At 35.8% G+C, this 24,278-nt stretch overlaps 4 protein-coding genes across 5 annotated transcripts; 3 read left to right on the forward strand and 1 right to left on the reverse strand.

The window, feature by feature from the left end:
* The first annotated feature begins 794 nt into the window (after positions 1 to 794).
* Positions 795 to 10,887, forward strand: LOC123917096 (protein CELLULOSE SYNTHASE INTERACTIVE 1-like). The gene is made up of 8 exons (XM_045968721.1): positions 795 to 1,162; positions 1,373 to 1,525; positions 2,322 to 2,395; positions 2,511 to 5,571; positions 6,403 to 8,947; positions 9,106 to 9,560; positions 9,995 to 10,111; positions 10,373 to 10,887. Exons 3-8 carry the CDS (start codon positions 2,379 to 2,381, stop codon positions 10,544 to 10,546), a joined length of 6,369 nt encoding a protein of 2,122 aa, XP_045824677.1. The 5' UTR covers positions 795 to 1,162; positions 1,373 to 1,525; positions 2,322 to 2,378; the 3' UTR covers positions 10,547 to 10,887.
* Positions 10,888 to 16,442: 5,555 nt separating this feature from the next.
* On the forward strand, positions 16,443 to 17,622 carry LOC123913796 (heavy metal-associated isoprenylated plant protein 23). Its single transcript, XM_045964651.1, has 3 exons — positions 16,443 to 16,585; positions 16,895 to 17,059; positions 17,140 to 17,622. Exons 2-3 carry the CDS (start codon positions 16,897 to 16,899, stop codon positions 17,439 to 17,441), a joined length of 465 nt encoding a protein of 154 aa, XP_045820607.1. The 5' UTR covers positions 16,443 to 16,585; positions 16,895 to 16,896; the 3' UTR covers positions 17,442 to 17,622.
* Positions 17,623 to 18,694: 1,072 nt separating this feature from the next.
* LOC123913795 (photosynthetic NDH subunit of lumenal location 4, chloroplastic) lies at positions 18,695 to 21,166 on the reverse strand. Of its 2 annotated transcripts, none has more exons than XM_045964650.1 (6): positions 20,825 to 21,166; positions 20,623 to 20,715; positions 20,475 to 20,535; positions 20,232 to 20,300; positions 19,773 to 19,858; positions 18,695 to 19,013 (listed from the first exon to the last, which is right to left on the reverse strand). In XM_045964650.1, the coding sequence occupies exons 1-5, from the start codon at positions 21,158 to 21,160 to the stop codon at positions 19,773 to 19,775; spliced, it is 645 nt and encodes a 214-aa protein (XP_045820606.1). In that variant the 5' UTR covers positions 21,161 to 21,166; the 3' UTR covers positions 18,695 to 19,013. The 2 variants fall into 2 exon arrangements, with proteins under 2 accessions (XP_045820606.1, XP_045820605.1); XM_045964649.1 differs by having other exon boundaries at positions 18,695 to 19,018.
* Positions 21,167 to 21,511: 345 nt separating this feature from the next.
* LOC123913794 lies at positions 21,512 to 23,170 on the forward strand. Its single transcript, XM_045964647.1, has one exon. It carries the CDS (start codon positions 21,512 to 21,514, stop codon positions 22,919 to 22,921), a length of 1,410 nt encoding a protein of 469 aa, XP_045820603.1. The 3' UTR covers positions 22,922 to 23,170.
* The last annotated feature ends 1,108 nt before the right edge of the window (positions 23,171 to 24,278 follow it).

Genomic DNA, 24,278 nt, shown 5'->3' on the forward strand with positions numbered 1-24,278 from the left:
AGTAAGGTGGCAAAATGAGATCTCTTTTTTAAATATACATATTTAACAACTTTAAAATACACATTTGTTTCCTTATGCATGTGACAATCTCCCTTCCAATTAACATAAAGTTGATAAAAGTTCAACTCATATTTTAATATTTTAAAGGACGTATTTAAATTTCAGAATAACTATTTCCTCTAGTTCTTTTATAAGAAACAATTTACTTGTTAACCAATATAGCAACATCATTGATGAGCATTCCCTCGGCTCCTTTTTAATATAATATTATACAAATGGTCATGCTAACTCGTGTCTCTGAATGAAGTACTCGTATTGGTTAAGAAAATAAAAATGAAAAGAAAAATAAAATTTTATATAGAAAAGTTCATTTTTAAAAAATTCAAGACATTAAATTCACTATTTTCAAAATTCGATTACATTTTTTTTTTCTTTCGTAAGTAACATTTTTCTTTAAACAAATTTGAGACGTAGGGAGTATAATGTTTATTAGTACGTTTCCTATGAACTTATTTGGTAAGGATGTCAAGATAATTTTTTTTTGTCATCATGATGTTGGTACAAAGTTCTTTTGTCAGAGAATTTACAGGGTATACAAAGAGGTTCTCTCCCTCCCAATTGAAATTTTATCTGTACGCATGAATCATGAATCAAATTTTTAACTATATGATTAAGAAAATCGAAATCTTTCTCACTTGAACGAATTCATCGTTAGTTTTAAAGTGAAATTTCAGAAAGAAAAAAAAAAGGTAGTAGTATAGTTAATTTACAGTTGTGTTGAGTAGCTGTAGAGTGAATGTGAAGCCGACACCAACTATGAGCTCATAAACTCCATCCAAGCTTCGACTTGGCACTTGTCGGTGGACCGATCCACTCACTCACTCGCTCACTCCACACAGTCAATTTTTTCATACATACTTCCACCAACATGTTACATGAACATGGAAACGTAAGACACAATCAAATTAACAACAAAAGTTAAAAATAAAGCAATAACTAATTTATTAAAATATCAAAAAAAGGTACAACTATATTTCTTTCTTCCTCTCTTTTTCCAACCAAAACCAAAGACTCATTGTTTTGGTCTCTCTCTCTCTCTCTTCTTATCTTCTCCAAAATCCAATTCAATTCACACAGATTCATGCATTTCCATTCATTCAAGGTTTCATTCTCTTTCAAAGTTTCAACTACTACTTAGTACTTTAATCATGCATTCAACTTACATCAGCATGTTAATGTTACATTTTCAGTGTTGATTTGAGATACTTTGGATTAGATTATTGTTTTTACATTGATGATTTCATTTTCACTTTTTCAGTTTAATTTGCTGTTTAAGATTTCTGATTTACATTTTCTCATGTTTCTTACTTAGGAAGAAGCTTTAAAGAGTGTATCTTTAGTGTAGATCTGAAAAAGGGTCTCATCAATTTTGAACTGAAGTGATTAGAAGAAGCTAAAGCTGGCTACCACACTATCTTGGAGGCATTCTGCCAACAATGGCAGCAGCCATGCTTCCACTGATCTGGTTGGTACCTTACCTTCATACATCAAAAAAATCTTCTTTTTTTTTTTACTTTTTTTCTTTCTCCATGTTTCTGCTATGGCCCATCAATTCAATCTACTCCTACATGATGTGGGGTTTGTAAAGTTTGAAACTTTAAAGGGGTTATGGTTAGTGTAAGCATTTAGTATGAAATTTATGGATCTTATTATCAGCTGATTACATCTGGATATTTTCTGTTTAATTTAGATTTATTTGTACTAGATTTTAGACAATGTTAGAAAGTTTAAAGAGAATCTTAGATTTAATTTAGTAATATAGTCCCCACTTTCCTGCTACTTATTTTAAATTGTTCCTTAGAAACATATCTATGACAGTTTTGTAGATTTAGAGAAGTATAGTTATGAAAATGACAAGAAATATTTGTTGTACGGTAGCTGACGTTATCTGTTGACTTGAGCAACTCATGCAGGGGGAAAACATTTGTTATAGAATAGTATGCGTTATTAACCGAGCAATGTAATTCGCGGGGTGCAGGGCAAAACTAGAAAATGTTTAATTTTCTTGATTAGGAGGAATATAGTAATAATCAAGTTGTGATATACGTTGGTTTACGTATTGTTGGTTTAAAACCTGATCTCCTGTTTTATCTCCCTTTTCTTATAGAACACATTACTTAATTTTCCACCCCTCACTGGCTTTATGAGTAGGACCAAAGAAAAAGCAACAAATGCTATTAGGATTTTAGTTGAAGTATTCAGAAATATGAATCGAAGACACATTGTTTTAACATTCTCCACCTTCTTTCTTTTGTTTGCAGGAAAGGAATGGTGATGGGAAGGCTCACGATTCAGAGCCCCCGACTCCACATTCTGTTATGAAGATGGGATTGAGGTTGGTTACAAGTTACAACTTCAAATTTAATGCTTCAATTTATGAATTATCCATAGTCAACTTTGTGTGCACGAAATTTCGGCATCTTACGTTCTCAACTGGTTTGCACTTGCAGAGATCGTAGTAGCAGCATGGAGGATCCAGATGGGACATTAGCTAGTGTTGCCCAATGCATTGAGCAGCTGCGCCAGAGCTCGTCTTCTGTGCACGAGAAAGAGTATTCCTTAAGGCAGTTAATGGATCTTATAGATATGCGTGAAAATGCATTTAGTGCTGTTGGATCTCACTCTCAGGCAGTTCCAGTACTTGTTTCCCTTCTCCGGTCAGGTTCGTTGAATGTGAAGATCCAGGCAGCAACTGTTTTGGGCTCACTTTGCAAAGAAAATGAACTGAGAGTAAAAGTTTTACTTGGTGGATGTATTCCTCCATTGCTTGGTCTGCTTAAGTCAAGTTCTACTGAAGGTCAAATTGCTGCTGCAAAAACTATATATGCTGTCTCTCAAGGTGGGGTGAAAGATCATGTTGGTTCCAAAATATTTTCAACCGAAGGAGTAGTACCTGTGCTTTGGGAGCAGTTGCGAACTGGTCTGAAAGCCGGAAACGTAGTTGAAAGTTTACTGACGGGAACATTGAAAAATCTCTCCAGCAATGCTGAGGGATTCTGGAATGCAACAATTCAAGCTGGAGGAGTGGACATATTAGTGAAGTTATTGGCAACAGGACAGCCTAGCACTTTAGCCAATGTTTGCTTTTTGCTTGCTGCTGTAATGATGGAGGATGCATCTGTTTGTTCAAAGGTGTTGAATGCAGAGGTGACTAAACAACTCTTGAAACTATTAGGCCCTGGTAATGATGACCTCGTTAGAGCTGAAGCAGCTGGTGCTCTTAAATCTCTATCTGCTCAATGCAAAGAGGCGAGGCGGGAAATAGCCAGTTCTAATGGCATTCCTGCTTTGATCAATGCTACTATAGCTCCTTCTAAAGAGTACATGCAAGGTGAGTGTGCTCAAGCATTACAAGAGAATGCTATGTGTGCTTTGGCAAACATCTCTGGTGGTTTGTCTTATGTCATATCTAGCCTCGGTCAAAGCCTTGAATCATGCTCTTCCTCTACCCAAATTGCCGACACTTTAGGAGCTATAGCATCAGCTCTTATGATATATGATAACAAGGCAGAAACTACCAAACCATCAGATCCTTTGGTGGTTGAACAGACATTAATGAAGCAATTCAAACCTCGCTTGCCCTTCCTTGTGCAAGAACGGACCATTGAAGCTCTAGCTAGTTTGTACGGCAATCCCATACTCTCTGCTAAACTAGCAAATTCTGATGCAAAACATTTGCTTGTTGGTTTGATAACAATGGCAGCCAATGAAGTGCAAGATGAGCTTATAAAAGCTCTGTTGACACTATGCAAAAGTGAAGGCAGCCTATGGCGCGCACTTCAGGGCCGTGATGGAGTTCAGCTATTGATATCTCTTCTTGGTCTTTCATCAGAACAGCAGCAAGAATGTGCAGTTGCCTTGCTTTGCCTTTTATCAAATGAAAATGATGAAAGTAAATGGGCAATTACCGCTGCTGGTGGTATACCTCCACTTGTTCAAATTTTAGAAACAGGATCTGCAAAAGCAAAGGAAGATTCGGCAAGAATCCTTAAGAACTTGTGCAATCATAGTGAAGATATACGTGCTTGCGTTGAAAGTGCAGATGCTGTTCCTGCGTTGTTGTGGCTATTGAAGAATGGAAGTCCTAATGGGAAGGATATTGCAGCAAAGACCATAAATCATTTAATTCATAAATCTGATACTACGACTATCAGTCAGCTTACAGCGTTATTGACAAGTGACCTTCCTGATTCTAAGGTATATGTTTTGGATGCTTTGAGAAGTATGCTTTGTGTTGCTCCGCTTAGCGACATTTTACGTGAAGGCAGTGCTGCTGGTGATGCATTTGATACTGTGATAATGTTATTGAGCTCTACTAAGGAAGAAACTCAGGCAAAAGCTGCGTCAGCTCTGGCCGAAATTTTTGAAGCAAGGAAAGATTTGCGTGAAAGTAGCATTGCTATCAAAGCTCTTTGTTCAGCCATGAAATTGCTTAATGTTGAATCCGAAAGTATCCTAATGGAGTCCTCAAACTGCCTGGCTTCAATATTTCTTTCCATCAAAGCGAACAAGGATGTAGCAGCTGTTGCTAGAGATACATTATCGCCGTTAGTTGCACTAGCTAACTCTTCGATTTTGGAAGTGGCAGAAATGGCTATAGGTGCTGTTGCAAATCTCATTTTGGACATTGACATAGCAAAGAAAGTTGCTGCAGAAGAAGTTATCTTGCCGGCTACTAGAGTATTGAACGAAGGCACAATTTCTGGAAAAACTCATGCTGCAGCAGCAATTGCTCGCCTTTTACATTCTCATAAAGTTGATAATGCTGTTACTGATTGTGTGGATCGTGCTGGAACTGTTCTTGCATTAGTTTCTTTTTTGGATTCTTCTGTCAATGGATCTATTGACACATCAGAGGCTTTAGAAGCACTTGTCATTTTGTCCAGGTCAGAAGAGACCAGCGCAAATATTAAACCAGCATGTGCAGTTTTGGCTGAATTCCCTAACAGCTTAATCCCAATAGTCCTGTGTATTGCTAATTCGACACCGACATTGCAAGATAAAACAATCGAGATTTTATCTCGATTATGTACAGATCAGCCTGTTGTTTTAGGAGACAGTGTAGTTTCTGCCTCTGGATGTATATCTTCAATAGCTAAAAGGATAATTAGTTCCACTAATGTGAAGGTGAAAATTGGTGGTGTTGCCCTCCTTATTTGTGCTGCAAAAGCAAATCATCAGAGACTGGTGGAGGATCTCAATATATCAAACTTGTCTGTTAACCTTATTCAGTCTCTAGTTGATATTCTTATTTCTGCACAGTCTTCTTTGGGTAATCCTGGGGATGATGATGACAAGGAATCCATCAGCATATGCAGGCATGCAAAAGAAGAGGTCAACGGCCGTGAATCCAAAACTGGAACTTCCATTATATGCGGTGTCGACTTAGCTATATGGTTACTGTCTATTCTTGCTTGTCATGACCAAAAAAATAAAACTGCAATAATGAAGGCTGGAGCAATTGATGCTGTCACCGACAGGATCTCAAATTGTTACTCACAATATTCTCAGGTATTCAAGTTTCTTTTACCAATCTATCAATAAGAAGTAAATTGACATTCAATCTGATTCTGATCATAGTTATTACTTAATACTTAATAGGGAAAATTATGCTTTAACCCTTCCAACTCACCTCCACTCAAATTTTTGTTTAAAACAAGATTTAGTACACCGAGTTCTTAATTACGACTTACACCTACCAAGTTTCAATATCTCTGCAATTAAACTGAACCCCCATGATAATAAAACATTGCATTCAATCATTTTTCTCACTTAAATTGCATAGAATTTACAAAGGTTAGTTTGTTATTTATCTTCTGAAAAATATATGTTGGGACTTGGGGAGATATAGAGTAAAAGACAATATGATTTTTGTTGTGAACAGTAGAAAACCTAAAGATTCAAATGAGTTAAGAGGATGAACAAATAAACAAATATTTTTTTAATATCCCTATTCTTTTTCCGAAAGTTTTTTTTAAGCAAACAAATAAATTTAAGTTTAAGCAAACAAATAAATTTAAGTTATACTATTGCAAAAATGGTTATTTATAACACACGATGCTAAAACTTTCTTTACTTGTATTGTGATCAATTCCTGAATCTAAGTTTCTTGTACAAATATGTTTTCACATTCTTTTTAATATTATTTTTTTTAATTTCAGGGAGGTGAACTGTGACTTTTTCTAGTAAATACTTACTCATTTGCACATAAATGCGTCCTTAATTTTAAAAGTGAAACATGCATGAACCTTCTTTATGCATGAAATAGTAAGATAACAGATAACTATATTTATGTTATTTGTGTATATAAAGTGTGTTTGCAACTTTCTGGTGAACCTGCAGATTGACGACAAAGAAGATAACAGCATGTGGATTTGTGCCTTGTTGTTGGCAATATTATTTCAAGATAGAGATATAATACGTGCACATGCAACCACAAAGTCTGTACCAGCACTTGCCAATTTATTGAAGTCAGACGAAACCGAGAACAAATATTTTGCTGCACAATCAATAGCCAGCCTTGTTTGTAATGGTAGCAGGGGAACACTTCTGTCTGTGGCAAATTCTGGGGCAGCAGGTGGACTTATCTCTTTGCTTGGCTGTGCTGATACCGATATACAAGATCTTCTCGAGATGTCCGAGGAATTTTCTTTAGTGCCTTATCCTGATCAAGTGGCTTTAGAGAGGTTGTTTAGAGTTGATGATATAAGAGTTGGTGCCACTTCTCGGAAGGCAATACCTGCCCTAGTTGATCTTCTCAAACCAATTCCGGATCGCCCAGGTGCACCATTTTTAGCTCTCGGGTTTTTGACTCAGCTTGGTATAGATTGTCCGTCAAATAAGACTATAATGGTAGAATCCGGGGCTTTAGAGGCTCTTACGAAGTATCTTTCCCTTGGTCCACGAGATGCAACTGAAGAAGCTGCTACAGATCTGTTAGGAATTCTGTTTAGTAGTGCTGATATACGAAAACACGACTCTGCATTTGGCGCTGTTAATCAACTTGTAGCTGTCCTACGTTTAGGAGGAAGAGGTGCAAGGTATAGTGCTTCAAAAGCTTTGGAAAGTTTATTCTCTGCAGACCATATTAGAAACGCTGAGATTGCTCGACAAGCTGTTCAACCCTTGGTAGAAATTCTTAATTCCGGTTCAGAAAGGGAACAGCATGCTGCAATTGCTGCATTAGTTGGGTTACTGAGCGAAAATCCATCAAGAGCACTTGCTGTTGCAGATGTTGAGATGAATGCAGTGGATGTTCTTTATAAGATCCTTTCGTCAAATTGTTCAACGGACCTCAAAGGGGATGCTGCTGAATTATGTTGTGCTCTTTTTGGTAATACAAGGATTCGGTCCACGGTGGCTGCTGCACGATGCATTGAGCCACTAGTCTCTCTCCTTGCAACCGAGTTTAGTTCTGCTCATCATTCAGTTGTTCGGGCATTGGATAGACTTGTTGACGATGAGCAACTGGCTGAATTAGTTGCTGCAAATGGTGCAGTTGTTCCTCTTGTTAGTCTACTGTCTAGTAGAAACTATGTACTTCACGAGGCCATCTCCGGAGCTCTGGTCAAGTTAGGAAAAGACAGACCTGCTTGTAAAATGGAAATGGTAAAAGCTGGAGTCATTGAAAGAATACTGGACATCTTACATGAAGCACCTGATTTTTTGAGCGCAGCTTTTGCAGAACTGTTGCGTATATTAACCAATAATGCTACCATAGCTAAAGGACCATTGGCCGCTAAAGTTGTTGAACCCTTGTTTTCGTTGTTGACAAGATATGATTTTGGGCCCGACGGACAGCACAGTGCAATGCAGGTTTTGGTTAATATCTTAGAACATCCAAAGTGTCGTGCTGACTATTCATTGACTTCTCACAAAGTTATTGAACCACTTATCCCTTTGCTTGATTCACCGATATCAGTAGTGCAACAGTTGGCTGCTGAGCTTCTTTCACATCTGCTCCTAGAAGAACATCTTCAGAAGGATCCAGTGACACCGAAAGTAATTGCCCCTCTTATAAGAATTCTCGGTTCTGGAATACCTTTATTGCAGCAGCGAGCTCTAAAGGCCCTAGTTAGTATTGCACTAACATGGCCGAACGAAATTGCCAAAGAGGGTGGTGTTGTTGAGATTTCCAAAGTGATATTGCAAGCTGATCCATCCCTTCCTCATGCTTTATGGGAATCTGCTGCATCTGTCCTGTCAAGTATTCTGCAATTTAGCTCAGAATTCTACTTGGAAGTGCCTGTTGCTGTGTTGGTAAGGTTGCTTCGATCAGGTTCAGAGAGCACAGTTATCGGTGCATTAAACGCTCTTCTAGTTTTGGAAAGTGATGATGGAACTAGTGCAGAATCTATGGCTGAAAGTGGTGCAATAGAGGCTCTCTTGGAACTCCTAAGATCTCATCAGTGTGAGGAAGTCGCTGCACGACTCTTGGAAGTATTGCTGAACAATGTAAAGATCAGAGAAACAAAAGTTACTAAATCAGCCATCTTACCGTTATCACAATATCTATTGGACCCACAAACCCAAGCACAACACGCAAGGTTATTGGCAACTTTGGCTCTTGGGGATCTTTTCCAGAATGAGGCTCTTACTCGAACAGCTGATGCAGTTTCTGCGAGTCGTGCTTTAGTGAATGTGCTTGAAGACCAACCAACAGAAGAAATGAAAGTTGTAGCCATATGTGCTTTGCAAAATCTTGTGATGTACAGTCGACCAAATAGAAGAGCAGTTGCAGAGGCTGGTGGTGTTCAGGTTGTACTGGATCTGATAGGTTCAAGTAATCCTGAAACTTCTGTACAGGCTGCGATGTTTATTAAACTTCTGTTCTCAAATAATACAATTCAAGAGTATGCTTCTAGCGAAACAGTCAGAGCAATTACTGGTGAGTTTTATCTTGCTTATTGTTAGAATATACTAAAGTTATTCATGTCATATATACGACACTAATACAATATCAAAATATTCCACGATAAATTAATACCGTCTCTTCAGATTTTGATGTGTCTAAGCATGGTCTAACAAAGTATTTCGTTCATGTAGCCACTATTGAAAAAGATTTATGGGCGAGTGGAACTGTGAACGAGGAATATCTGAAAGCATTAAATTCTCTATTAAGCAACTTCCCACGACTGAGAGCAACCGAACCTGCGACACTTAGTATTCCCCATCTGGTAACATCCTTAAAGACAGGTTCAGAGGCTTGTCAGGAAGCTGCCTTGGATGCACTTTTTCTGCTCAGACAAGCTTGGTCAGCATGTCCTGCTGAAGTTTCAAGAGCTCAGTCAATTGCAGCTGCAGATGCTATTCCTTTCCTGCAGTACTTAATCCAGTCTGGTCCGCCTCGGTTTCAGGAGAAGGCGGAATTTTTATTGCAGTGTTTGCCAGGGACATTGGTGGTGATCGTCAAGCGTGGTAACAATATGAGACAGTCTGTTGGAAACCCTAGTGTGTACTGCAAGATTACTCTTGGCCATAATCCGCCAAGGCTAACCAAGGTCATTTTTTGTTTATTTATGTTTTCAGATTTATCTATTTTCTTTCAATATTTAACATTAGCTTTAGAATAGCTTTGACTTTTTTTTTTTCTTTTTTTTTTTTTTATATATAGACAAATGTTAGTATATATATATATATATTAGTTGTTATGTCAGTATTTTCTCCTTCACCAAGGGGTTTGAACTCCGATCGTTTAATTCCTTCAACTTCTGTTACTCTTAGCTCAAACCATTTGAGCTATCCAACCCCCTCAAAATAGTTTTGACTTAATTGTTGATTTACAACTTCAATGTTCTAAAAGTATATAGATTATAGAACTTTGTTGTACTTTTTTTTTTTGTGGTGAAACTTTTTATCCTTTTATTAATGCACAATCTTTGCGGAAATTTGACTTAAACCAAATTGCTGATATTGATGATGATGTGCTGATCAGGTGGTCTCCACTGGTCCTAATCCGGAGTGGGAAGAGAGCTTTACATGGTCCTTTGAGAGTCCACCAAAAGGCCAGAAACTACATATTTCTTGCAAAAACAAAAGCAAAGTGGGAAAGGTAAGTACAGTTAAAAACGAATTATTGCAGTTAACTGTATATTTAACTTCAACTATCTTGTTTTACACTTGCAATTAACCGTCCAAGATGTGTCAGTTCAGTGGTAAAAATTTAACTTTATAATTTCACAACGGATAGAGTTAGAGTTCAAATTCTCTCTGAGACAGTTGTAAAATGATCATTAGTGCCACTTAATAAATAATATTCCCACTTCCCAATAAAAAACTTGCACTTAACCCGTATGTTGTGATTTGTCGACAGAGTAAATTTGGGAAAGTAACAATCCAAATTGATCGAGTGGTAATGCTCGGAGCCGTAGCTGGTGAGTACACTCTATTGCCTGCAAGTAAAAGTGGACCACCAAGGAATCTAGAAATTGAATTTCAGTGGTCTAACAAAGCAAGTGATACAACAACTGATACAGTTCAGCAGTAGAGGACAAGCTGTGAAAGCAATTTTTGGATTTTGTTTTTTTTTCAAAGAAATCACGTGTATATAGCTGTTGTTTATTGTATTTTTGGTCTATAGTTAAAAACAGAATATATTACTTTTGTCATAATATTCTTTTGTAACTTGATCCCTCATTTCCTAGGATAAACACTAGGGGTACGAAGATCATGCTTGCTTTGTTGTGTTTCTTGTATGATTCTTTATGTGTTCTCAAATCAAAGTAGAGTACTAGTGAGTCTGTTCTATGTTTTTTTGTTTGGGACTGTACAAGTACAACTTTGATGTATAATAACATAGATATAAAGATTGTTGTGTGTTATCATAAAGATTGTCAGGGACTGTACAAATCTATTCTATATTTTTGTTTGGATCTGGATTCACTACAGTAGATAAATCACACATTAATCAATCTCAACCCTTAATTTATGATCGGACAATTCATATTTTAAACGCAGTTTTTTTTAGTTCAGTATCCGCAAATTCAAAAATGATTGTTTTTAGTCTCTAGCATCATCTTATTGGGGGCCGTGGCACTAGTTAGCGTGATTATATTGGGTCACGTATGGTATGATGTTAGAGACTAAAAGTAATGAGGGACTGCGTTCAAACAAAAAAAGTTACAGGGACTAAAACAAAAAAAATACTATATCTTTACAATATTAAAATATTAGCATGATAAATGTACCCAAAAAATAATAATATTAGCATGAAATGACAAATTAACAAAGTGCTATATATAATGCATCAAAAGTAAAGGGAAAATGGTCCCAAAGTTTTTAAGTTCTAACAACTACAAGAGATTGTCCTATAGGGAATTTATGAATATTGCATTACATAATATCTCACCTAATTCTGTTCAACATTGCATGTCAGCTAGAGTTTATTATACTGTTTTCCTTATTAAGCTTTTGTTTTGAAATTTGCTTGCACCTACATTAAGAAAGAGTAGATAATATATTTACAAACACTAATGTTTTTATTTTGTGGATAAATGTTTCTAAAATACTACATCATATCCTCTTGTTTTCTCTTTAGAAAATTAGCCACTGAACCAACTTTGATTGCCTTGCGCATGAGATGACTTAAGATTTAGGACTCCATTTGCTCCTCATGCACGTCACAAAGGTTATGTCCACTTGTATAATTCATTCCTACTTCCCCAAAGATGATGGTGTGCTAAGATTTTTCTCTTTCTTACATAGTGTAAAAGAATAATAAAAAAGTTAATTTAAGGGTAGTATATAGAAATAGAAAAATGTTTACTTGCTGAAGTTAACATGAAGTTCAAAAAAACATTTTTCCTAAACAAATGTAAAGAAAAAATGTGAAAAAATGACACATGAACATAAAACTACATTTACTTTGTAAACATATTTTCTATTTTTTTCCCCCTAAAATTTATGGTAATTTTCTCTTGAAAATGAAAATGCCAAAAACATGTATTTTTGGGTCAAATAGTCTAGTGGCTAGAATTTCATTTTTAAAGTGAATAAATGAATGTTCAAAATTCGAACTTCTGCTCCTACATATATATCCCTACCAACTATTTTATTTTTCTTTCTAAAAATGAATTTATCTCCAACTAGCATTTCATTTTCTTCTCATCACAGCCATTCATTTCAAAAGTTTCACATTTTTCTATTAGCAAAATTAAAGTCAACATATAAATAAAAATAGAATATATTTTGATAAAGTAAATAGTAATTTTCCTTAAAAATGAAACAAGAGAACAATAATTGAAATGAGATTGGGAAGCAGAGACATGTACGAGGGGACGTTCCCTCCTCATTACCTAAAGGCATACCTTTTTCTTCTTTCAATAAGATAAAAAGAAAACACATAAAGATATTAATGATGATGATACAACTTTCCCTCGTTGTTTTTTTGTTGTCAAATAGTATGTGACTAGAAATTTTACTCTTAAAATAAGTGGGGGTGTTCGGGGTTCGAACTCCAACTCATACATATAAAATGCAATATCACTTCAATGGTGCCAGAGCCCAACATTATTGGGTGGTGTCCCATAACGGTCTAAGTTCAATGCCATTTGCCATTAAAAAAAAAGGTCTACGTTCAATGTTCCAATGACTTTATCGTTGCCTCTTTAAAATGTATATTCTCCTCTAATCCTAAAACTCTCTCAATTCTCTCATTTCACGCTGTTTTACTTACTTGAGCGTCAGAGTGCGTCAACCTCTATCTGTATGGTGAATTTGCTGCTGATATATCCCATCCTGTGTCCTCCTCCTTCCCCCGCCACCTTCCGACCCACGGGTGTGTAACTCCTCATACGACCACATCTTTTGATCACATCAAATGAAAACTAATTTACAAATTTAAAATTGCATTTATAAAGATGTGCCTATTAGTTATTATTGCTTTATACAATTCGTGCATCAAAAGCATATTATTGATGCACTATTTTAGGTTCTTTCTAACCTTTCTCATTTTGCACCCTACTTTTCTTTCCAAAAGTGTTAACTTTCTATGTAGCTAGCGACAGCGTTGCTGTTAATTGAAAAGGATCATGCAGTTTGGTTAAATTATTTAAATGCTAGCTTTCGTTGAAAAATAATAATTGATTATCAGTTCTAAAAAGCTAATCCATGCATACAAAAAATACCACTATTATATTTTTGTAAAAAATATCTAGCAGCTTCAATGTCATGGTGGATGAAACCACGATTCCATCCACTCGCTCGTTATTTTAAGAGTCTGTTTGATTCAAATGATTGAAGAAAATAGATGAGATGTGAGATTTTAATGGAGTAGAAGGAGGAGACGAGGGAGGGGAGAAAATTTTAAATGTATATTATGTTTGGTTAGAGGAGGAGGGAACGAGACCAATAAAACTGGAGCTCGGCTCAAATTTTTTGGATCCAAAACCTATCGTTTTACCGTCAATCATCCTAACCTTAGAGTTGTATTTCTTCTCTCTCAAGTTATACGATAAAATAATCATCTACATTAAGATATGATATTATTTTGGATATATTTCCTCTCCTCCAAATCTCTCTATTTTATTAAAAATTGGTTCAAGCTTAAGATATTTCTTCCCTCTTTCTTTCCCCTTCTAATATTTCCAATTCTCATGTTAACCACTATCTCAAATAATAACCATCTATATACTTACCTAACATATATCATAAGCTTAAAAACAAAACCAGAATTAACAATCACAGTTAATTAGACTGGTTGCATTTTGCATTAGTATTTAACTATAAGCCCCAAAGGAGGTGAAATTGATAGTTTTGTCCATATGCATATCCACTATCGATATTGGTACACATCTTTTAGGTGTGAGGAGCAACAATATTTCAATTGGGCATATATATCTACACTTTAACTCGAAAATTTTGTTATTTTAGGTAGTTTGATCGATCAAATAATACATTAGTGGCCACCATATATATATATATATATACAAGAGTATAATACTATAGTAATTAATATCTGCATGGACGTGCATGATTAATTGAAATTTGAGTGGAAAGAAAGACATACTATGGGGTTGGTGAAAAGAATATTGTGGGGCTTTGTTATCACATGTATTCAAATAAATCTATTGAGTTAGGCCATAATTGATGTACAAAGACAAAACCAAACAAAGAAAACGACGTGCCATATATATTTGTTATATATCTCCTTTAAATCCATTTGTTATCCATTTGAAATCAATTCCAATGTTTTAAGAGACAATTAGGAATTTGCTGTGTCCAACAAACTACAGCTTATATTAATGAATGAATAAAAGGGCAACATCTATACTCCCTCCAATTTCTAATATAAACCAACAAAATGTACCATGTAGTATAGTTAAATTTATTTTCCTATTGGGCCTAACTCAACCCTATTGGCCTTGGGGTGTGGATACAAATGGTGGATGATCCGATCAGAAACTTGATAGCAGGCAGAGCGGATCGTAGAGAGGCTCTGATACCATATTAGAATTGGGTTGAGTCTAACTCAACCCTACAAAACCGACTTGTAAGGCGATGATTGCCTCTACTTTATAAAGACTTATTCACGTCATCTTGCTAATGTGAGATTTCTTTTAACAATTTTATTTTCCTAATGTAATCAAGAGAATAGTTGGATTTCACATCAAGAAAAGGGCCTCAAAATAAAGAAAAAGCCTCCGAAAAAGAAAAAATAGTGTTTTCACGGTATAAAATAATGTGAGACTTTGTATTTTATGAGTAACGGAAAAGTATATGTGAGATTTTTTTAAAAAAATAAAATTGTACCAACAATGAATTGTCTAAGTGGTAAAGGTATTGATCTTCTTAAGCATGTGGTCAGTGGTTGATGGAGATTAGTCATCGCTAATGACGATGAAAACTTTGTACCAATATCATGGTAATCCGAAAAGAAATTGTATTCTTTGTTTTTGTTTGACACTTTCACTCTTTCTCTGAATAAGTAAAAAAGTCTTCTTTGAAGTTCGTTTTAGGTCCCTTTAGTGTTAGGTCCGGCCCTGAAAATATGTAGAGATTGGAGATTCGAATATGAGATTCTCCACTTATTCACATTAAGTAGTGAAATGACAACTGGACTACTATAAAATCCAAAAAAGAATTTGACCGCTCTCAATAATTCCTTTTTGAATAATTTCAGATAATCAATGAGCAAACAATTAACAAACCTCAAGTCCTTTGAGCAGAGGAGAGGACTACCCAGTCCTATATTCGTTCTATTAAAACAAAATAAATGTACAGGTAAAAGTATTTTGGAGTTAATCATTTTGCACCAACTCCTTTTACAGCTGTTTGCGTGAATGTTCCCAAAAACCCCAACCAAACGCATTCGTCGTGGCTTCTGTCATTTGAGTAATTTAGTACATGAAAAAATTGTTAATTACATAAACAGTTTTTAAAATATAAGTTACATAAACAAATTTGTGAAGCCAAGTATGTCTATTATAATTTATAAACTCTTTGTATGAAGAAAGTTTGGACTTCGTATGGTCATATACACTAGAAAAGGACTGTATCTTTTATACTTTCTTGGTAAATATGTCATATGCTATATTTAGGCTGGGAGGAATACTGGCTAGTAGCAAGGGTGGGTGCCCACCAAAAACGAAAATCACACTTTCACCTATCTCTGCTTAATTATCAATTCACCGAACAACTTATTGATGTTTGCATTCCATTTTAAAATGTGCACTCATCAAGTTTATTTTCTTGGGTATCATTTTCATTTTCATTGATTTACCATTACTCTTTAAACATTTTATTTTTGTTGCAAAAGTTACAAATTTCATCAACCAAAGATAAAATGTTTATGTCCATGATTGGGAATAGATTCCCTCCCGAGGAAATCTCTTATGTTTTTCCATGTGTGAGTGTGATAATCCACAATTTTACTCTTTTAGTGTTGTTTTTCTTTTATTTACTATAATGTATGAAAAACAATACTTTGATTTTTATAAATTGAATATACAACTTGACAAATATTTTTACATTTAGTTCTTTAACATGTGTCATACAAACACATGACTTATCTACATTTTTCAACGTACTCTTTTTTTATTTTTATTTTTCTTTTTGTTTGTAGTCAAAATGTTAAAATACTCGTTTTTATTGGATGAAATTTAAATTATAGATTTCCATATAAATATATTGTGTAATTCATAAATAAATTTCAGGCAACCTAAAACTGTGCATTAAAAAAAGATGATTAAAGACTATTACCAAAAAAAATCATATTAGAGACTTCATTTCTTTCTTTTTTTTTTTGACAAAATTATAGACTTTAGTTTAGTTAAGAATGAAATATGACGGTTGAACATTAAAATGAGATCAAGATTATTGTAGAGTATTTTTGAATTTCATGCACAATGCATAAAATAAAATAAAATAAAAAGACACTTTTGTTCACTTCACTGGTGTAGGTAGGGCCCACACCTTTCCTCTGTTTGAGTCTGCCTCTATAAGTAGGCCTATCTATGCAAGCGAACAAGCTCAAACCAAAGTAAGAAGTTCTTCTCACAGAGCAGCATTTTTTATTCATTATAACAAGGTAAGGAAAGAATCCATTTTTTTCAGAAAGAAAGTTCCTTGGAGCTTCTTTTTGCTTCATAACTTAGTCGGTTCCCTTGTTTTTATTTTACAATATAAAAATCCATGTTTGTACAACCAACAGAAGACATAATAATCCACCTACAAACCATATATATACATGCTCCCCTGTACAACTCTCTTAAAACACACCCTTTTTTAAGCACTTAAGTTATCTCTAATCTAAAGTTTTTATCTTGTTTGAGACACTTAAAGAAGTTTTTATCTTCATTTTTTCCCTTTATAAACCATTTTACTTTTGAATATACAGAAATGGGAGTTGGAGGCACTTTGGAGTACTTGTCTGATCTAGTGAGCAGTGGTCACCACCACCTCAAGAAGAAGAAGAAACAGTACCAAACTGTAGAGCTAAAGGTTAGGATGGACTGTGATGGCTGTGAACTTAAGGTCAAGAAAGCCCTTTCTTCACTAAGTGGTAAAGTCACATTCTTTTTAAGTTTTCATAATTTATTATTATTTCAACATGAAGTTGATGAAATGAAATGTTGATTGCAGGGGTAAAATCAGTAGAGATAAACCGTAAACAGCAAAAAGTGACTGTAACTGGGTTTGTGGAGCCAAACAAGGTGCTGAAGAAGGCTAAGTCAACTGGGAAGAGGGCTGAAATTTGGCCTTATGTGCCTTACAACTTGGTGGCTCAACCTTATGCTGTTTCTACTTATGACAAGAAGGCTCCTCCTGGTTATGTTAGGAGAGTGGAGAATGCTCCAACCACTGGAACAACCATGACAAGATATGAAGATCCTTATGTCAACATGTTCAGTGATGAAAACCCAAATGCATGTTCTATCATGTAGACAAAAAACGATTTATTTTTATTTTTTTCCTAAGCTTGGTACTGTAAATTTTCAAATTTTAATCTAGTGTGTTCTTTAGTTTTTCTTGTTTCCTTTTTCTGGTCAATTTTCAAGCTGTTGTTTTCCTATACTATGGACTTGACTTTACATGAAAAAGGATGAGAAGAGACGTTGCTGTTATCATTGCTTGTATTTCCTGATTTTGTTAGTTTTTCAGAACTGTACACTGTGCTTGCTTGTAGTTTCACAGTAGAAAAGAAAGCTGGATTGGGTATAAAAGTAAAACAATCATGTGAATTGCAAATAAATAGGGTCAGCAGGGTTGAAATGGTAAATAAAACATGTCTAAATGTGTGAATAAAGTTTTTATTTTTGCTTGTGTGATTGGAGTTATAAGAAAATGAAGAGGAAAAATAGCATATTTGGATCACTACAAGAGGGGGAATCACGCAACCACAATACTTCTAAAGGAAGGTCAGGTCACACCAAAAAAATATGAAGGGCAGGCACATAAAGGAGGGTGCAAACAACTGTTAAAGGCTCAAAAGTTATAGGTTCACTCATTTTCCAATAGTATAGAAACATTAAAAGTATTTGGCATTTGATTTTGCCTAACCTGCACGATTGCTTGCTCCCTAGTTCTGGAACATTTGGCCCCTCTCTTCACCTAAGAAGAAACTTTGAGCAACTCAATTGGGACTGGTAATGAAAAAAACATACATTGTTGAAATTAAATTCCAAATAAAAGAAGCAGGAGCTAACAGGAATAACAATACTCAAGGAAGGGCATATCCTTTTCTTTTATCTCAATCAATGTGAAGCAGAAATTAGTTTTTTATCCCTTTTGCCCTTTTTCTGTTTTCCCTATCCCTTGCCAGATCCGAGAACAAAGTGTAAAGGCACATGCAACTCTGGGCAGTATAGTCTAGAAGATTCAACAGAATTATGCAGACGATGTTTCTCGTCATTGTAACTCGGGCAGTATAGACTAGAGGATTCAACAGACTTTTGCCTCTTTTGCCTACCATGTTTAACCATACTCTAAAGCAAAATTTGCATACAATTTAGGATATCTTTAGGAACATATTTCTAATTTGATGAATTAAACCTAAAAGAATGGTTGATCAAGTTAACATAGTACCCAAGAAATTGTACATTTTAACTACTTATATTGTTAATCATATGAAGTCATGTTTCACGCTTGGCATTTCATTGCACCCAGCATATAGAGGTAGAAGATCAAAAGAATAAAGTATACAAGTAATAGGGATCATGCCATTTATCATATAAAGAATTACATTGGCATTTCATTGCACCCAGCATCATTGAAAATTACATTTACATTAAATATACAAAAGTTGCATCATCTTATGTGCATAGATATACCAGACTTGTCTAATCTATATCACCACACCAGGAATGGTTCCTTGTTACTCTTAAAAGGAGGACTCAGGTCAATCATGTCCAACTGCACTAACCAGGAACAGTAACTTGATAAAGCTGGAACCAGGAAGGAGACTTTGTCTAACAAGTTGATCCACATTCCCAAGCAAAAAAGCCCATTTCATTGCTCTAAACTATTAAAAAGAATTATTACACGTATTTTAGACTATCCAGACCAAAGAATACATGCATACCAGATTACCAGTATATGATTACCGTTTTAAGGCTACTTATTTTCCAAAGAAAGATGTATTAGTTTATAATTTGTCCAAAAAATATATATGTATTTAGTTTATAAATATGCAAAAGTCTACTTCTATCAGAGTGCCTGACGCAACTTGATACAAGATTGATTAGATTATAAAAACAAAACCTCATTCGGCTTAAATATCACTCATTCATTAAAAGGTAAGATGTTTAAGTTTCACAAATAAGTCAAAGCCACTAGGATAAGGTTAATAATGATGTGTTGAAGTAGTTTGCATGAGATCCCGAGTATAAACATCATTTTCCGCTTTGCACAGAAAAATATTCACAAAGCATCCTGTGTCAAAATATTAAGCAGCCTATGCTTTAACTTCGATCCAGCGTGCCAGCAAATTTTGATGTTGCTTACTAATACAAACTAACCGGTTAAAAACCAATACAGCATGATCAATTTTTATCATGAAGGTTCTGCATATATCTACAAATGCTTAAAAGCTTCCTTTTTACATGGCAAATATTGGAAGCTGCTGATTCCATATCTAATATTGTGGTAAGAAAACCAACAAGTTTAGGCGCGGAGCATATAGAAAGTAAGTTAAATTAAACAACCAGAGTGCTAGGTAGTATTTTTCAGCTATCTACTCTAAGAATAACATATTTTGAGAAGATCGGGAAACTCACTCAATCCATGTGTTGTTCATCCGTATAAAGACCAACAAATTTAATATCATACAGAAGAGTGGCATTGCCCGGTATATTGCAGTCACCTATTGAATCAGTAACAAAAATGTCAAAATCTAACAAATGTAATAACTTATCGCATGTTCTAATAACAATATTACATTAACAATATCTGCCGAGCCTAATAAAATACATGGTCTTATCTTACATTTCTTTCAACGACAAAACACAAAGACAAACACACACAAAAACAATTCAGACCGTCTAAGTAGAAAATATACTAGAGAGTGTAAGCATATATGACCAGAAATACACAAGTAATTAACCAATGAGTAATGATTCATATCTTCACCCCAAGTGTCTACTACTTTTTTCTATTTTATGTCTTATAAAAGGGATTATCCATGTTTAGGACTAAATACATCATAATGCAGAAATTAATAAATAATGGAATGTAACCTGAGAAGCATCCTGCAGGTTCAGGGCCATATGCTAACAATGGAGGAATCAATAGCTGACGTTTCCCACCTATATATAAAAACAGTAGATTACTTTAGCAAGCGTCATGTAGTAATGTACCATGGTCAATGAAACTTAAACACTTAGTCGATGTTTGGTATTACGGTGAGTTTCACAAATTCACCGTAATTTTGTCAAACTAACCGTGAATCCAAACATGCACTTATAGATTAAATTTAATACCTATCCGCATCGGAGGTACTCCTTCACCCCCCAAAATCCCCTGATCCAATCCCTTAATTACCTGAAATCCTCATTCACCCTTACAATTACAAACTCAACAAAAACATATAACCAAAAAACAATTAACAGCAAGGAAAAACTTATCTACCTTACCAACCCCAATACGCATAGTGAGCGGTCTTCCACGTTTATAACTACTATCAAATACAATCCCGTCGTCGAATCTCGCAGTATAATGAATCTGCATCGCATAATAATATCATTACTTCATTCATTCATTGACTAACTAATTAAACGTTTCAAATTTCAATCTAGAAAATGATTAAAACGAGTAAGAGTGATAAACTTACAATAATAAGCTCTCCAAGAGGAGCTTCATCACCAAAACCCTCAACAGCATCACAATAACCAAGCCCAGACTTAGCATAATTAAGCTCACACTTTGGCTCTGCTACAGTAGCATAGTATTCAATTCTCGTTGCATCAGCATTTAACGCCGTTAATCCCGTAACCATAGCCGTTACAAACCCCAAACCAATTCCAATTAACGGATTCTTATCCTTCCGTGACGAACATACCACTTTATTAAACCCATTACAACTCTTACCATTCAGTTTCGAAATGCAACAAGAAGGAAAACGGTTAGAAACAGTTACGCTTGAAGAGAGTGAGAACGAGAGTGCCATTTTCCTTTTCCACCTATCTTTTGTGTATGGTTCTCTGCGGATATATCAAACCGACCCGGGTCCACTTAATTTCTATTTTAGTTTTTATTTAAAATTTTTAAGAATTTTAAGAAATAAAAAATAACTCGCACGCTTACAAGAAGATTCGAAAACGTTCTAACGTCTCTAACAACTGCGTAACAAACTCGCACGCTTACAAAATATCTCTAACCGTTTCGTTCGCGCGCAAACGGGTTTATAAATACTTTACCCCTCTTGTATATTCTCTTCACTTGATTCATTTTGCTCATTTTTCATCTAAATTCATTCTCTGAAACTTCAATCGTTGATTCTTCTTTTTCTCTAACCGCCATGGAAAACTCTTCTTCCTTTTCCTCACTGCGATTCTCGCTGATCTTTGCGATCTTGTTCACCGCCATGCTTTCTGGTGTCAAGGTTACTACTGCTACTGAAATTGGAGTTACATTCACCAACCCGATGACACCACCACCGCCACCTCCACATGATCTTCAAGAACATTCGTTCTTCTCTCATACTGCATTGCTTCCTCCGATCTTGTCTCATCTCGGTTTCCACGAGCTTGCAACCGCGGCTCCGTCACTCTCTGACGCCGCAGCTACTGCTTCATCGGCTTGGACCGGTCCTTCAACGATTTTCGCTCCCTCCGATGCGTCTCTGCAAACTTGCTTTTCTTGCTCTGTTCCGAATCTTCTCCGTGAACACATTGTTCCAGGTTTGTTTACCATCGAGTATTTGCGGAGACTTGCTTTTGGTACCAAGATCGAGACGCTTAGTCCTGGCCGTTGCATAACCGTCACTTCTAATTCCGTTCATCCGAACATCAGTACCGGCGTCGATGCGAAGGTTTTCATCGGAGGTGTGGAGATCACGCAGCCGGATCTATTCAACAACGGAATGATTGTGGTTCACGGTATTCAAGGTTTTGTCTCTACGCTATCTCCTTTTTCTTGCGACGTAGAGAGAATGACTTCACTCTCCTTCCCGTTCCATCCGGATCACCGTTCCAGTCCTCATGTCCACACTCCCGGTACCGGTGCTACGGTGCTTCCTGCTATAATGCGCCTCATGCTAAGGGATGCAATGCTCAGGCTTCGTAATAACGGTTTCAGCATCCTCTCACTCGCTATGAAGGTAAAATACGCAGAACTCATAACTCTCAGCAACATGACTATTTTCGCCGTGGACGATCTTTCCATATTTTCCGGTTCTCAGTCATACATTAGCAATGTGAGATTCCATATCGTACCGAACCATTACTTATCGATATCGGATCTTGAGAAGCTTCCGGTTGGTACTGCTCTGCCTACATTGGAACGAGGACAACCGCTTCTGATCACAACCGCCGGTGGAGGAGTGACATTGGCGCCGATGAGAATTAACTATGTGAGAGTTAAAGTTGCTGACGCCATCCGCAATGTGAAGATAGTTGTGCACAGTGTGTATTTGCCATTTCCGCATATCAATCCTGTTGCGGCTGCTTATGACTCTATCTTAGGAGGTGAAGGACAAGGAGCATCGGAAGGTGCCGGAGCGGCTACTACTGTATCAGATTCTTCCGGTCAGGCGACGGACGGAATCTGCTCTGCTCTTGATGGACGTGGTGGTTGTGCTGCTAGTGTCACTACTGCAGCAGGTATGTCTCCTATGCCTCAGGTCATTCCTCAAGCCATGCCTCAGGTCATGCCTCAGATGCCTCAGGTCAAGCCAATGGTGGAGATTGAAGATCACCATGGCCTGTGAGTGTGATGCTGATGATGAAGATCACGGTTTATACTTCTTTCTCTGTTGAAGTGAAACTGTGAAATTTGTAGTTAGTTCACACTGTTATCCATTTACTGTTGTTCAATTCATTTTAGTTTGTAATGCACTTGTTTCTCTGCTGAAGTGAAACTCTAGCATTTGTAGTTCGTTCACATTGTTATCCATTTACTGTGTATGTTGATTAGTTCTTTTTAATTCTTCAATAAAATTTTGTGGATTTTGTCGTTACAGATTTCTTGAGATTATCTTGATTTTTTCTTGACTATTATTATCATGTTATCAATGTTTTCTGCTTAGCAAGTCTTTTGATCTCATTGTTGTTCTTGTTAGCATCCAAGTTGCTAGCAAATAGCAACTTAGTAGAGAGATATTTAATTGTGTCATTTGTCCTGAGATATTAACTTGTTAAATGATTTAGTAACTAGTCCAATTGAACAAATCCATATTGAAATTTTGAACTGTGAAATTAGTGTGCAATGATACCTTTAAGACTCAATCTATAATGTTGAAACCAGAGAACAACGCTCTCACGGAACTAAAAGAAAAATAGACTCTGATAATTAAGGCAAATAAAACAGTAAGCAATAAGAAAGAAAAAAGGGAACGCCAAAGATTGTTAACTAAGTTCTGAGCAATTTGCTCCTACATCTCTGAGATAGAATCTGACTATAAGATGACTATATGAATTTGAGAGTTTACGTCTTAGGCTTCAACAATGATTCAGCTATGAATCAGTAAGAATCCCTCAAAGATACTCTCACAAATGCACTCAATTATAAAAAGTTCAATCCCTTTTAAGGCTTTAATTATATTTATAGCCACTACCCAAGGAGAAAATTAGTTATGAGTTATAGTAACTAACAAGTTATACCTAACATAACAGAAAATAACCAACTTGTAAGTTGCCTTGAGGTACACGCAACTCAAGGAAGTAGAGACTTACCTCATAATAGCTATTAGATGTATTGTTATGAGCTCTACTTTTTCTCTGAAGAGAAATAAGAATGCATTGTTATTGTTGCTCTAGATTACATTTTACAAAGCAATCCAGCTGTATGGTAGGCTAGCTTCTGCTTACTATATTTGACCCAGAAAATACAATAAATAAATCACATGTATTGAAAATGACAGAAGATAAGCTTGCATAGAAGTAAGTAGCTACTCGGTCAAAGATATATATGCAAGGGATTGACTTTGTAAAGTTTGTATACCAGTCATGTGCAAGTTGGCAGTGACATTGAGAGGAGGAGAACAGAGAAGTAGTCTACTGCAGATTGTTTCCAACATAAGGTTTTTTTTTTTTTAATATTTACTAATTTAACTTTTTTTCTCAGCT

This window comes from Trifolium pratense, linkage group LG3, assembly GCF_020283565.1.
Source record: "Trifolium pratense cultivar HEN17-A07 linkage group LG3, ARS_RC_1.1, whole genome shotgun sequence".
In the NCBI taxonomy this organism is placed as follows: domain Eukaryota; kingdom Viridiplantae; phylum Streptophyta; class Magnoliopsida; order Fabales; family Fabaceae; genus Trifolium; species Trifolium pratense.